This window comes from Podarcis filfolensis (genome assembly GCF_964270895.1).
Source record: "Podarcis filfolensis genome assembly, chromosome: 18".
Lineage (NCBI taxonomy): Eukaryota > Metazoa > Chordata > Lepidosauria > Squamata > Lacertidae > Podarcis > Podarcis filfolensis.
In genome coordinates, this window is record NC_139622.1 from 11733496 (window position 1) to 11746080 (window position 12585).

General features: G+C 49.0%; 1 protein-coding gene across 1 annotated transcript; it reads right to left on the reverse strand.

The window, feature by feature from the left end:
- Nucleotides 1-734: 734 nt before the first annotated feature.
- KISS1R (KISS1 receptor) lies at nt 735-9399 on the reverse strand. Its single transcript, XM_083594805.1, has 6 exons — nt 9344-9399; nt 6247-8971; nt 4505-4629; nt 3808-3943; nt 2364-2596; nt 735-1109 (listed from the first exon to the last, which is right to left on the reverse strand). Exons 2-6 carry the CDS (start codon nt 6491-6493, stop codon nt 762-764), a joined length of 1089 nt encoding a protein of 362 aa, XP_083450931.1. The 5' UTR covers nt 6494-8971; nt 9344-9399; the 3' UTR covers nt 735-761.
- Between the last annotated feature and the right edge of the window lie 3186 nt (nt 9400-12585).

Sequence of the window (12585 nt, forward strand, 5' to 3'; positions counted from 1 at the left end):
GCATGTAGGTTTTATTTCATTTTTTATCTTATATTTTGGAAATGCACATCCTGGTTGTTTTTTTCCCTTTAAATTTTTTGGGGGCCCCCAAGAGAGTGGGGCCCTAAGCTAGGACTTGTTTAGCTTATGCTTAAATCCGGCACTGATTGCTGCCTGAATATCCTCTCTTCAGGGCTCACCAAGAACAATTGCAAAGACCTGGACCCTTCGCAGCTTATTGTAACTTTTGGGGAGACGTCTGGGACCCCAATGCACCCCATGGGCTTTGCTATCTGTCCCCAGGTGACACCCCCCATTCTCATAGCTGTCAACGTTTCCTTTTTTAAAGGGAAATTCCGTTATTCTGAATAGGATTCCTCGCAAGAAAAGGGAAACGTTGACAGCTATGGCCCTTGCCTGCGTTGTCCTTGAACCCGAATGATGACCTAGTACAGAAGCGAGTTTTCAAATCCATTGCCCCGCCCACTTCCCCCTCTGGCTCCGCCCATTGCTAGTATGTGGCCCCCGGAAGCTTGCACAGGTGGAGAAAGCGGCCCTCGGCTGCCAAACAGCTCCCTCGTGTCCCTCTCCAGCAAAATCCTTTCCCTTCCCACCCCTCCCTCACCCCGATCCCGGGTGTCTCATAGGGTTTCTGCAGGGAAGTCGCCCCAGGCGACTCGAGCGAGCGAGCCCAGCCATGCAGAGAGCCAGAAAAAGGAAAACCGAACGACACCAGGCTTGCTTTTGCAACCTTTCGGGTCGGGGATGCCACAGAGAAGGCCCTACATCCCCGAAGAGACAAACCGCATCTCTACGTTGGGGCCGGGCTCGCATCTGCCCACCCGGCGCTTGGCGGCGAAGGGGAAGACTTTGCGGAAAGCCCTCTGGAAACTGGCGCCCATGAAGGCGTAGACGATGGGGTTGAGGGAGGAGCTGGCGTACGACATGCAGTGAGCCCAGATTTTCAGCTTGTAGGTGTAATAGTTGCGGCGGAATCTGGTGCCGAAGGCCTGGGCCAGAATCAGAAGCTGCATGGGGCCCCAGCAGATGGCGAAGAGGACGACGATGGTGCCCACCATGCGCGATATCTTGCCCCTCATGGCTTCCGAGCGCTCGGCCAGCTGTTGAACCTGCGAGGAGTCAAGAAGGGGACTTGCAATCAGATCGGCTTGGCTTCTGCGGTCTCGACTCTGCTGCCCGTGGAGGCGCAGGTCAGTTCTGTGTCTGCCAGCTCCATCTGGTATGCAGAATGAGACCCTCACTGCCCGTAGACTGCCTGGCCAGAGTGGTGCATGCTCTGGTTATCTCCCGCTTGGACTACTGCCATGTGCTCTGTGTGGGGCTGCCTTTGAAGGTCACCCGGAACCAGAACTAATCCAGAATGCGGCAGCCAGACTGGGGACTGGGAGTGGAGACCACATAACACTGGTCCTGAAAGACCTATATTGGCTCCCAGGACGTTTCCGAGCACAATTCAAAGGGTTGGTGCTGACCTTTAAAGCCCTAAATGGCCCAGTATCCCTGAAGGAGCGTCTCCACCCCCATCGTCCAGCCCGGACACCTGGGTCCATCTCCGAGGGCTTTCTGGCAGTTCCCTCCCTGCGAGTAGCAAAGTTACAGGGAACCAGGCAGAGGGCCTTCTCAGTGGTGGCACCCGCCCTAAACCAAGGGTTGGCAAGGCTTACCGGGCATGGGCCGGATCATTCCCACAGAGATCCTCCATGGGCCGGGCCGGCATAGCACGACAGCGGAAATCGCGTCCGCGCATGCCCAGATGCCGAAAATTGCACCTGCGAAGAAGCAATTTTCGGTTTCTGGGCATGCGCAGAAGCGATTTCCGGCGCCACAGACATAAAGATCAGGCTTACTAGCCGCTTTGCTTCTCAATATTCTCTGCTTGGCCTCTGTTATTTTCTCCTACTGATAGGGAACCCACTTAAGGACTCTATAGGGGCTCTTGGATACCCCATAAGGGAAAGGGGGCAGTTTTTTACTTATAACAAGAGCATGCAAAGATGTCCTCTATTCCCTAAATAACTCATTGGGAAGATCTGCCTGGTCCAGCCTCACATTTCTCACATTGCATTATCAGATATTACATCTGGAGATTGCAGAAATGACAAATTGAAGAGTTGGAATCTGAGCTCGCTTGGTTTCCTCTTCCCTCCTCTTTCCTCTTTCCTTTTGTGCTGTCCGCTTGGCCTCTGTTATTTCCTCCTATTGATAGGCAACCCACTTAAGGACTCTATAGGGGCTTTTGGATACCCCATAAGGGAAAAGGAGTGGAGTTTTTTCTTACAACATTTTGATAATAAACCTGATTTGCAAGGAGCGGTATTGGAATGATTTTGACTGCGACTGTAAGATTGTCATGCGATTGATACCTGGTTCTCGGAGGTCTCCACCGTGGGGCGCCCCATCTGGTACAGCATAGCGGTGTAGCAAAGAAGGATGATCAGCAAGGGGAGCAGGTAAACCACCAGGAAATTGTACAGGATGAAGGCTCTCTTGTGGGTGACGGAGGGGAAAGTCTCGCTGCAGTAGGTCCGGGGCCCGAACCAGTAGCCTTCGGTCAGCTGGTTGTAGACCAAAACCGGGGTGGAGACGGCGAAGGAACCTGCGGGAGGATAAGGCCAGGGTCCCAAATTCACCCAACGGTTCTGAAGTCTCGGACAGAACCGGCTCGAATCTTAGGTAAAGTGGGGCAACGTCCTCCAGCAAAAGATGTTCTGCTGGGTTTTGCGGCAAAGCAAAATGGACTTCCTGGTCCAATAAGGTGCAATGGGCAATCTATACGGAAGATAGATGGTATACAGTGGCGCCTTGGTTCTCAAATGCCTTGGTACTCAAACAACTTGGAACCCAAACACTGCAAACCCGGAAGGAAGTGTTCCGGTTTGCGAACTTTTCCCGGAAGCCGAACGTGCTCCGTTTTGAGTGTTACGCTTCTGATTTGAGTGTTACGCCGAGGTCTGTCTGGTTTTGCTATATACAGTGGTACCTCGAGTTACATACGCTTCAGGTTACAGACTCCAGTAACCCAGAAATAGTACCTCAAGTTAAGAACTTTGCTTCAGGATGAGAACAGAAATCGTGCCACGGCGGCAGCAGGAGGCCCCATTAGCTAAAGTGGTGCTTTAGGTTAAGAACAGTTTCAGGTTAAGTACAGACCTCCGGAACGAATTACGTACTTAACCCGAGGTACCACTGTATTTGTTTTTGTGACTGTGTGCAACCCAGTTCAGCTACTGATGGATTGGTAGCGAGTGTGACTGTGGTACATTGTTCATCACTTTCGTTTTATGGATCAATGGTCTTGTTAGATAGCAAAATTCATGTTAAATTGCTGTTTTAGGGGTTGTTTTTAAAAGTCTGCAGCAGGTTAGAGTGGTACCTCAGGTTACATACGCTTCAGGTTACAGACTCCGCTAACCCAGAAATAGTACCTCAGGTTAAGAACTTTGCTTCAGGATGAGAACAGAAATCGTGCGGCGGCGTCAGCGGGAGGCCCCATTAGCTAAAGTGGTGCTTCAGGTTAAGAACGGACCTCCAGAACAAACCCAAGGTACCACTGTAATTCATTTTGGTACCTTGGTTCTCAAATTTAATCCGTTCCAGAAGTCTGTCCCAGAACCAAAGCGTTCCAAAACCAAGGCGCGCTCTCCCATAGAAAGTCATGCAAAACGAATTAATCCGTTCCAGACTTTCGCCCCTCAGGAGATGGGTGGCGAGGGCACTGGCCAAGGTTCAGGCTGAGGCAAACGGGCAGGGACTCCCTTTTAGTGGAAACTGAGGGGTCTTCCTTGCTTTGCCCGCCCCCCAACTCACCGACCCAGATGCTGGCGCTGACAGTGGCTGCCACGAAGGGGGTGCGTTGCCGCAGGGCTCGGAGGGGAAAGACGGTGACGTACCAACGGTCAACGCTCATAGCGGTCAAGGTGATGCATGTGGCTTGCACGGAGACCTGCGAAGCCAAGAAGACAGGGTGGGGTGTTTATTACAGTGGGACCTTGGTTCCCAAATGCCTCGATTCCCAAAAATTGGACTTGGCTTTGACAGCCCAAGTCTCCATCAAGGGACCCTTAAGTCCGTTATCGGTCAGAGAAAAATTGGACGGTGCTAGGACGTTGCTTGCCCAGAGCTGCAAAGATAATAATAATAATAATAATAATAATAATAATAATAATAATAATATTTTTTTATTTATACCCCGCCCTCCCCAGCCAAGACCGGGGTTCAGGGCGGCTGTTAGATTACCTACGAGGGCAGACTAGCAGATGAAATCATTGGACTATATTTTGGGGGGGGATGAATGAATTCGTATGCCCCATAAATAACCCAGAGATGCATTTTAAATATAAGGGCACATTCTAATGTAAAAACACGCTGATTCCCAGACTGTCCGCAGGTCGGATTGAGAAGGCGATTGGGCCGGATCCGGCCCCTGGGCCTTAGTTTGCCGACCCATGGTTTAAAGGATTTGGGGGGGGGTGCAGATCGCCCCTGCATGCAGTCACAAACTCACCTGTTGGATGTAATTGACAAATTTGCACATAAACTCCCCAAAAATCCAGCCCGGAAGAGGATAAAGGACAGCCGTGAACGGGACACAGCAGACCAGGAAAATGATATCTGTGACGGCCAAGTTCGCTGTTTGGACAAAGGGCACAATTTGGAAAAAGTTTAGAAGAAGAAGAAAAGATAAACTGAAGGGAGCAACTTCGCTGTAAGGAAAGCGTGGAGGTTTTTATCATTTAGAGGAAAAGCATGAAATTACATCGAAAGTGACTAGAGGAAAGTTTTCTTCCCTTTCAGAAATGGCTAACTTAACTGGTAGAATAAGGGACGGATCTACACACAGGGGTTGGGGGAAGAAACGCTATAAATAAGTCAGAAATCAAATCGTCATAACGAAAGGAAAAAACCACTATGGAAAAACAGCATAGAATTTTTTTTTACTCTCCTGCGCCCCCTGATGTTGCATGTGTATAACACTGATTTTTTAAAAAAACTCTAATGTAGCTGAGTCCTGGAAGAAAGTCTTTAAAGAAGATTGGGGGACGGGGGACGGGGGAACATTTGAAAAAGTTATTGTCAGCAACTTGAAACGTTAGTAGGATGAGAATAAATTTAGCAGCAAAATCATCAACGGAGGGAAAATGGGAAGAGAAAGAATAATTAGAATACGTTGCAATAAAGAGAAAATTGAAATGAACCATGGAAGAGGAAAGGGAAGTTGATGCTTGGTTTGTTTTTGTTTGAAAATGAAAAATAAAATTTTTATATAAGTTTTTCTCCCTTTATAATAACACCAGGAATCGTGGGCATCTCGTGAAGGTGAAAGATTCTGGACAGGTTAAAAAAAAAAAAGTGGTTCCTATCCTATAAGTGTGGGATGTGAAACACAAGAGCAGTCAAGTACAACATTCCTAGAGTGAACATGTTTAGACATGGGGAGGGATGTTTGTCCAGCCAGCAGGTAAACTTCCTGTTTCCCTCTGGGCTGGGACAGACTTCCTCCACATGTGACTAGAGGTGGGTGTGGCCTCACCTGTGCAGGTAATGATAAAAGCACAGGGCAGGGGCAGCCATCTCTCTCTTCCTCCTCTTCATCTTCTTCCAAGCAACATCTACTAAGCTAAAGATGCCCTCTTGGCTCCCAGCCCAGAGAGGACAAAGGGACTGTCTTCTTATGAGATAGATTCCAAATGTACGTTACTTCATTAAGCTTAAGTCTGCCTTCTGGGATCTGATTGTGAACAGAATGTGAGTAAACTCCTTTTTATACTTTTGTAAAAGACTGTGTCGTCTCTTCTGTTTTATGAGGGAATAAGGGGAAATTGCCAGAATAGTTATTATAGAGGCTTAAGCGAGCCTGAGCAAACGCTGCCACTGCAAACTTAAAATAAAGGGGAATGTTTTACTCTGCTGAAATTGGGGAACTTGTTAACACAAGTTGGATAAGGATATAATCAGACAATATATCCTCTCCTGCATCCCTGAACATTCACACAATAAGAACATCCCAAAAGAGTGTAAGAACTGCTTGGCCCAACTTGGCCAGCATCTTTTCTCCCAGCGGCTGACCAGATGCCTTTGGGAAAGCTGCAAGGATTTGAACCCAGGGCATTACTGCTCCTGACCGTGGATGCAGAGCAGAGCGGTCCTGGCTAGCAGCAAACAGAACAGGCATCAGCTAGTAGCCCTAGCAGCTTTGACCCTCCTTCGCACCCATCCAGGTGCCTCCATTATTCTCACCAAACTCACCAATGTAGAAATTGGTTGCCGTCCTCATCTGCTTTTGCTTGGCTAGGACGTAGATCACGAGGGAGTTGCCCGCCAGACCCACCACCATCAGGAAGGCGAAGAAGAGGGGCACCAGCCACGCGTCCACCAAGCGTGGAGGGCTCCGGGGCTCCGAGACATTGGCGCACCACAGCCCTGCGTTGCAGGCCGAGCTGTTTGGGAACAGGAAGGAATCGTTGAGGTCGGAGACGGAGGAGCCCACTAGCATGGCTCCGCTTTGCGTCGAGAGCAGCCTCTGCCGGCCAGGAGGAGCAAATTGGGGCTCGGGACGTCCTTTGGCAAGAGTTTTCAGCACCTCGGAGAGCTCAGCAAGTGAGAGAGATGTTGCGCCGCTCCTCAAATGGGAATCTAGGAAACTCTGGCGGACTCAGGGCTGAGGGATACCGAATTGGGACTTAGGACATCTGGTGGCAAGAGTTTTCAGCACCTCGGACAGCTCACCACGCAAGAGAGATGTTGCGCCGTTCCTCAAATGGGAATCTAGGAAACTCTGGCGGACTCAGGGCTGAAGGACACGGAATTGGGGCTTGGGACGTCCAGTGGCATGAGTTTTCAGCACCGCGGACAGCTCACCAAGCGAGAGAGATGTTGCGCTGCTCCCCAAATGGGGATCTAGGAAACTCTGGCCGACTCAGGGCTGAGGGATACCGAATTGGCGCTTAGGACGTCTGGTTGCAAGAGTTTTCAGCACCGTGGACAGCTCACCAAGCGAGAGAGATGTTGCGCCGCTCCTCAAATGGGGATCCAGGAAACTCTGGCGGACTCAGGTGCTGAGGGACACGTTGGGGATCTCGTCCTGGCTTGGCGTCATCCTAAGAGGAGCCAATCCTGTGACAGTTATGACTCTCTCCTCCCCTAAAGTCTCAGAATGAGACCTGCATTTCTCTGATTCCAGAGTCCTTCTTGCACAACTTTTGCAGCGTCCTCTGCTTCACAGGTTCCTTGCAGAATGCAGGGTGCTCTCCTGAAACTCAATGAGGACCGGCAACGCACCAGGGACCAGCTCTCGGGCACAAAGGTGTCATCCGTCAGCAACACATGCCATCAAACGGGCACGCTCCTTTCAGAGCAGAGGGTTCCGACCCAGAGGAAATCTTGGGATGCAGTAATGGTGCTCCCATCTGAATGGGTTGCCGGCCCAACCATCCAGCCACCTGGGACCACCGCCCAGCTCCGAAAGGACCCAGGCGTCCTGCGAGTTGGAGAAAGCCGGGAGGAAAGAAGGGCTGGTGGGTTTTAAGTGGCGGAGCAATTGCTCCCCTCCTGCTCTTTGCAAAAGCAGAATTTCTCCTCTCGGGTCTCCAAGCAGGCGATTGGCTGATTGTTCTATATTTTTTCCTCTCTCTTTCTCCACCTGGGGAGGGGGAGATCTTGCTACCAGGCAACCCCCTTGGGAGAGGACTCGATTGGTGGGCTAATTCAGCAGACATGGAAGGCATGAAATTATTATGCCACGTGCAGATAGAGAGAGAGAGAGATGGAAGGCACAGACATTTCATTTTGCTCTTCGTTCCGGCTTTGCAGACAAAGCGCACCAGATTCAGGAAAATCCACGTGCCAATATTTTTTTTCTCAGAGTAAACTCTATTTAAAGATAATTTTTATTAATTTTAACTTCTAAATTATAGTACAAACCACAAAATTTCGCCACCTATACAATCTTTTTTTTTTTTTTTGGACTTCCATCAGCACCTCTGATGATCCACCGTTTTAACCACTCCTTATGCATTTCTTAACTTCATATTGCCTTTAATTATCATAACTAATCATCCTCCCCATATCCATTTTTGCAATACTTCCAATAATTCTCCTCACAAAACTTCTTGCAAACCTACAAACGTGGTCTGATCATCACAATTACTTTTCAAATAGTCTGTAAATTTACGCCAGTCTTCTGTGAATTTCTGGTCCCGCAGATTTTGAATCCTTCCTGTTAGTTTATCTAATTCTGCATAGTCCATTAACTTCATCCTCCATTCTTCACTCGACGGTAACTCTTCTTGCTTCCATTTTTGTGCCAATAATATTCTTGCTGCTGTTGTTGCGTACAAAAACAACTTACATTCTTTTCTGTTTATATCACTTGAAATTCCACGTGCCGATTCATGACTTTTCGCCCAAGTTCGAAAGCAAGCCCAAGTTCACGAAAACGAAGCTCCGCACGTTTTCGACGTAAACGGGCAAATCCCTTTTGGCCTTTAGATTCAAAGCCAGCTGGGAAAAACTCTCTCTCTGCGAACGTCAAGTTCCATTCAAGTTCGCTGCCAAAGAAGCAGAAAGCACATTTGCGAAAAATGCAGGAAGAAACGGCGTCGGCCCAAGACAGGGGCAAACCCGAGGACTCAAACAGAAGAAGATTTAAACTATTTGTTTAGTTTCCAGCAGCTCTTAATATTTAGCATGGATGTGATTCCGAAAGGCCTTCCTTGATATGTGTAGCTGAATGCAAAGGAAGTGAATAACCTCATCTGCACAATGTGTTTAAAATCAGAGCTATGCCCAGGGCCGGATTTAGGTTTGATGTGGCCCTCAGCTACTGAAGGTAATGGGGCCCTTTCTATGTCCAGCTGTCCTTTGTCCGCAACAAATTGCCGCTGTTTTTTGTGTTGAATATATGCTATATGGTCATTTATGGACCTAATAGGTATCTCAAGCCATTATGGATCATTTCCCAATACTCTTTTACCTCTTTCCATCTCATCTCTGGGGGACGCGGGTGGCGCTGTGGGTTAAATCACAGAGCCTAGGACGTGCCGATCAGAAGGTTGGCGGTTCGAATCCCCGCAATGACGGGGTGAGCTCCCGTTGTTCAGTCCCGGATCCTGCCCACCTAGCAGTTCGAAAGCACGTCAAAGTGCAAGTAGATCAATAGGTGCCGCTCCGGCGGGAAGGTAAACGGCGTTTCCGTGCGCTGCTCTGGTTCACCAGAAGCCGCTTAGTCCTGCTGGCCACATGACCCGGAAGCTGTACGCCGGCTCCCTTGGCCAATAAAGCGAGGTGAGCACCGCAACCCCAGAGTCGGTCACGACTGGACCTAATGGTCAGTGGTCCCTTTAACTTTACTTTATCTCATCTCTTGGCCTTGTCTGTTTTTACAGTGGGAAATATTTACGATTTCCACAAGGGCCAAAATTGATGCCGAAATCCAGCATCGCCTGAGCTCTGCGAGTTTGGCTTTCTCCCGATTGAAGCGCAGAGTGTTTGAGGAACGGGACATTCGCAGGGAAACCAAAATGCTTGTTTCCAAAGCTATTGTACTACCAACCTTACTGTATGCCTGTGAAACATGGACCACTTATAAAAACACCATCTCCAACTCCTTGAAAGATTCTATCAACAGTGTCTCCAAAAAAATTTACACATCACTTGGGAAGACAGGTGAACTAATACCAGTGTACTGGAAGAAGCAAAGATGGCCAGTGTCGAAGTGATGATTCTTCAACATCAACTTTGTTGGACTGGTCATGTTGTGCGGATGCCTGATGATCGTCTTCCAAAGCGACGACTCTATTTCGAACTTAAAAACGGAAAGCGTAATGCTGGTGGTTAACAAAAGAGGTTCAAAGACTGTCTCAAGGCAAATCTTTAAAAATGTAGTATAAACACTGACAACTGGGGAACACTGGCCTGCGAGAGCTCCAGTTGGAGAACAGCCTTTCCCAAAGGTGTCGTGGGCTTTGGAGACACTCGAACTCAGGACAAGAGGGAGAAACGTGCCAAGAGGAAGGCACGCTTGGCAAACCCTCACCGGGATCAACTCCCACCCGGAGACCTATGTCCCCACTGTGGAAGGACATGTGGATCCAGAATTGGCCTCCACAGTCCCTTACGGACTCTCTGTTAAAACACGTGTTCATGGAAGTCAATTTTACTCGGCTATGAGGGGTCGCCAAAGGAGAAGCATAACAAAGCACTGAATCATTCTCAGCCAACGCAGCTTTCTGCCTAAACACCGTGAAGAAGGAGGCATGTTTGCTGCTTCCAGGTGCTTGAAAAACACTTCAACTTTTGTCTCGGGTGCACACTGACCCGAAGGGAAGAGAGGGCATGCGAGACCAGCACTTATGCAGAGTGCTAAGTGGCAAAACGCAGCCAGAATTGACTCCCTCGCTCGCTCCCAAAGTGGTTGGAAATGAGAGCATCATCGCGTGAAGTTCTTTGTTCCGAGAAAAAGAAAACACTCGATAATTTATTTTGCCGCTGCCAGGGAAAAAGCTTAGCATCTGTGCTCCAAAGGTGCCAATTTTAGTTCGTATCTCTGTTTTCCATTCCTCGCCCCCCAACCTTTAAATCTCCAAAAGACGACGTCCTTGTGAAAACTCGGGAACGTTTAGGCTGTGGCCTCTCCTTGCTTTTAAATCGGGGGTTGGAAAGGGTGTTTTAGCTGAGTTTCCCGCATTACGAGACGGGAGACAATGTGCACCCTCCAATTTCTGTTGCAGATTGCCTCTTACTGACCATCTTTGGCTAAGCGCCTGGGCAATTTCTAAAGTATGGGTAGGCAAACTAAGGCCCGGGGGCTGGATCCGGCCCAGTCGCCTTCTCAATCCGGCCTGCGGACAGTCCGGGAATCAGCGTGTTTTTACATGAGTAGAATGTGTGCTTTTATTTAAAATACATCTCTGGGTTATTTGTGGGGCCTGCCTGGTGCTTTTACATTAGTAGAATGCGTGCTTTTATTTAAAATACATCTCCGGGTTATTTGTGGGGCACAGGAATTCATTCATTTCTTTTTTTACAAAATACAGTCCGGCCCCCCACAAGGTCTGAGGGACAGTGGACCGGCCCCCTGCTGAAAAACTCTGCTGACCCCTGTATCTAAAGTCTTTCTCGCACACACCTTTGCACTGAGGAATCCAGCAAATGGAAAAACGAGGAAGAAGAGATGGAAAAGTTAGAGGAAGAGAAGGTACCTTTTATAATATGAGCTCTCCGTAGGGCTGCCTTGGAAGGTGACCTGCAAACTGCAACTAATCCAGAATGCAGCAGCCAGACTGGGGACTGGGAGTGGAGACCATAGAACACCGATCCTGAAAGACCTACACCGGCTCCCAGGACGTTTCCGAGCACAATTCAAAGTGTTGGGGCTGACTTTGAAAGCCCTAAACGGCCTTGGCTCTGTATCCCTGAAGGAGCGTCTCCACCCCGGACACCGGGGTCCATCTCCCGAGGGCCTTCTGGCGGTCCCCTCCCTGCGAGAATCGAGGTTACAGGGAACCAGGCAGAGGGCCTTCTCGGTGGTGGCGCCCTCCCACCAGATGTCAAGGAAATAAACAATCTGACTATATAGTAATTGATGGACCTAACAGGTATCTCAAGCCATTTGCCCATAACAAAATATGCAGTGTATCTAAGTCATTGCTCAACCGAAATACAATTAAGAAGTATATTAATAGGTAAAGGGACTCCTGACCATTAGGTCCAGTCGTGACCGAATCTGGGGTTGCGGCGCTCATCTCGCTTTATTGGCCGAGGGAGCCGGCGTACAGCTTCCGGGTCATGTGGCCAGCAGGACTAAGCCGCTTCTGGCGAACCAGAGCAGCGCACGGAAACGCCGTTTACCTTCCCACCAGAGAGGTACCTATTTATCTACTTGCACTTTGATGTGCTTCCGAGCTGCTAGTTTGGCAGGAGCAGGGACTGAGCAACGGGAGCTCACCCAGTCATTGCGGGGATTCGAACCGCCGACCTTCTGATCGGCAAGTCGTAGGCTCTGTGGTTTAAACCACAGTGAAATACAATTAAGAAGAAGTATATTCATAGTGAAATAATTATTACGCTCCAACTTAAAATGAGCATGGGCCGAATTCTCCAATCTGTTAAGATCATCTTAAATCCCATATCTGCCTTCTGCGGCATTTGTTCCCCATCCCAGTTTGGCGTCATCTGCAAACTGGGAGGCATCGTTGATGGCTGAGTGGGGTCGGGGTCCTTCGCAGCGCAAGGGCCGCATGCCTTTGTTCCCAACTTCCGGAGGGCCGGTAAACCAAGTTTGATTTCTTTCCCTCCACCTGAGAAAGCTACACTCACCCTTTCTGCCTCCCAGCTCCCACCGTTCCCAGGCTCCTGGAAATCAGCAGCGACCTAAATGCAGAAATCCACCACCTCACCTGTTGGATTTCTGTCTGCGGCTTGGAAATGCAATTCTTTCTCCCTGCCCACCTCCCCAACAAGTCCCCTTTCTGCATTTAAGAAAAGCAATACTGCAACACCGCTCTCAAAAGCATGATTTATTATTATTATTATTATTTATACGAAAAACATCTTACACAGAACGACGTTTTGTTGGTTTGCAAAGTT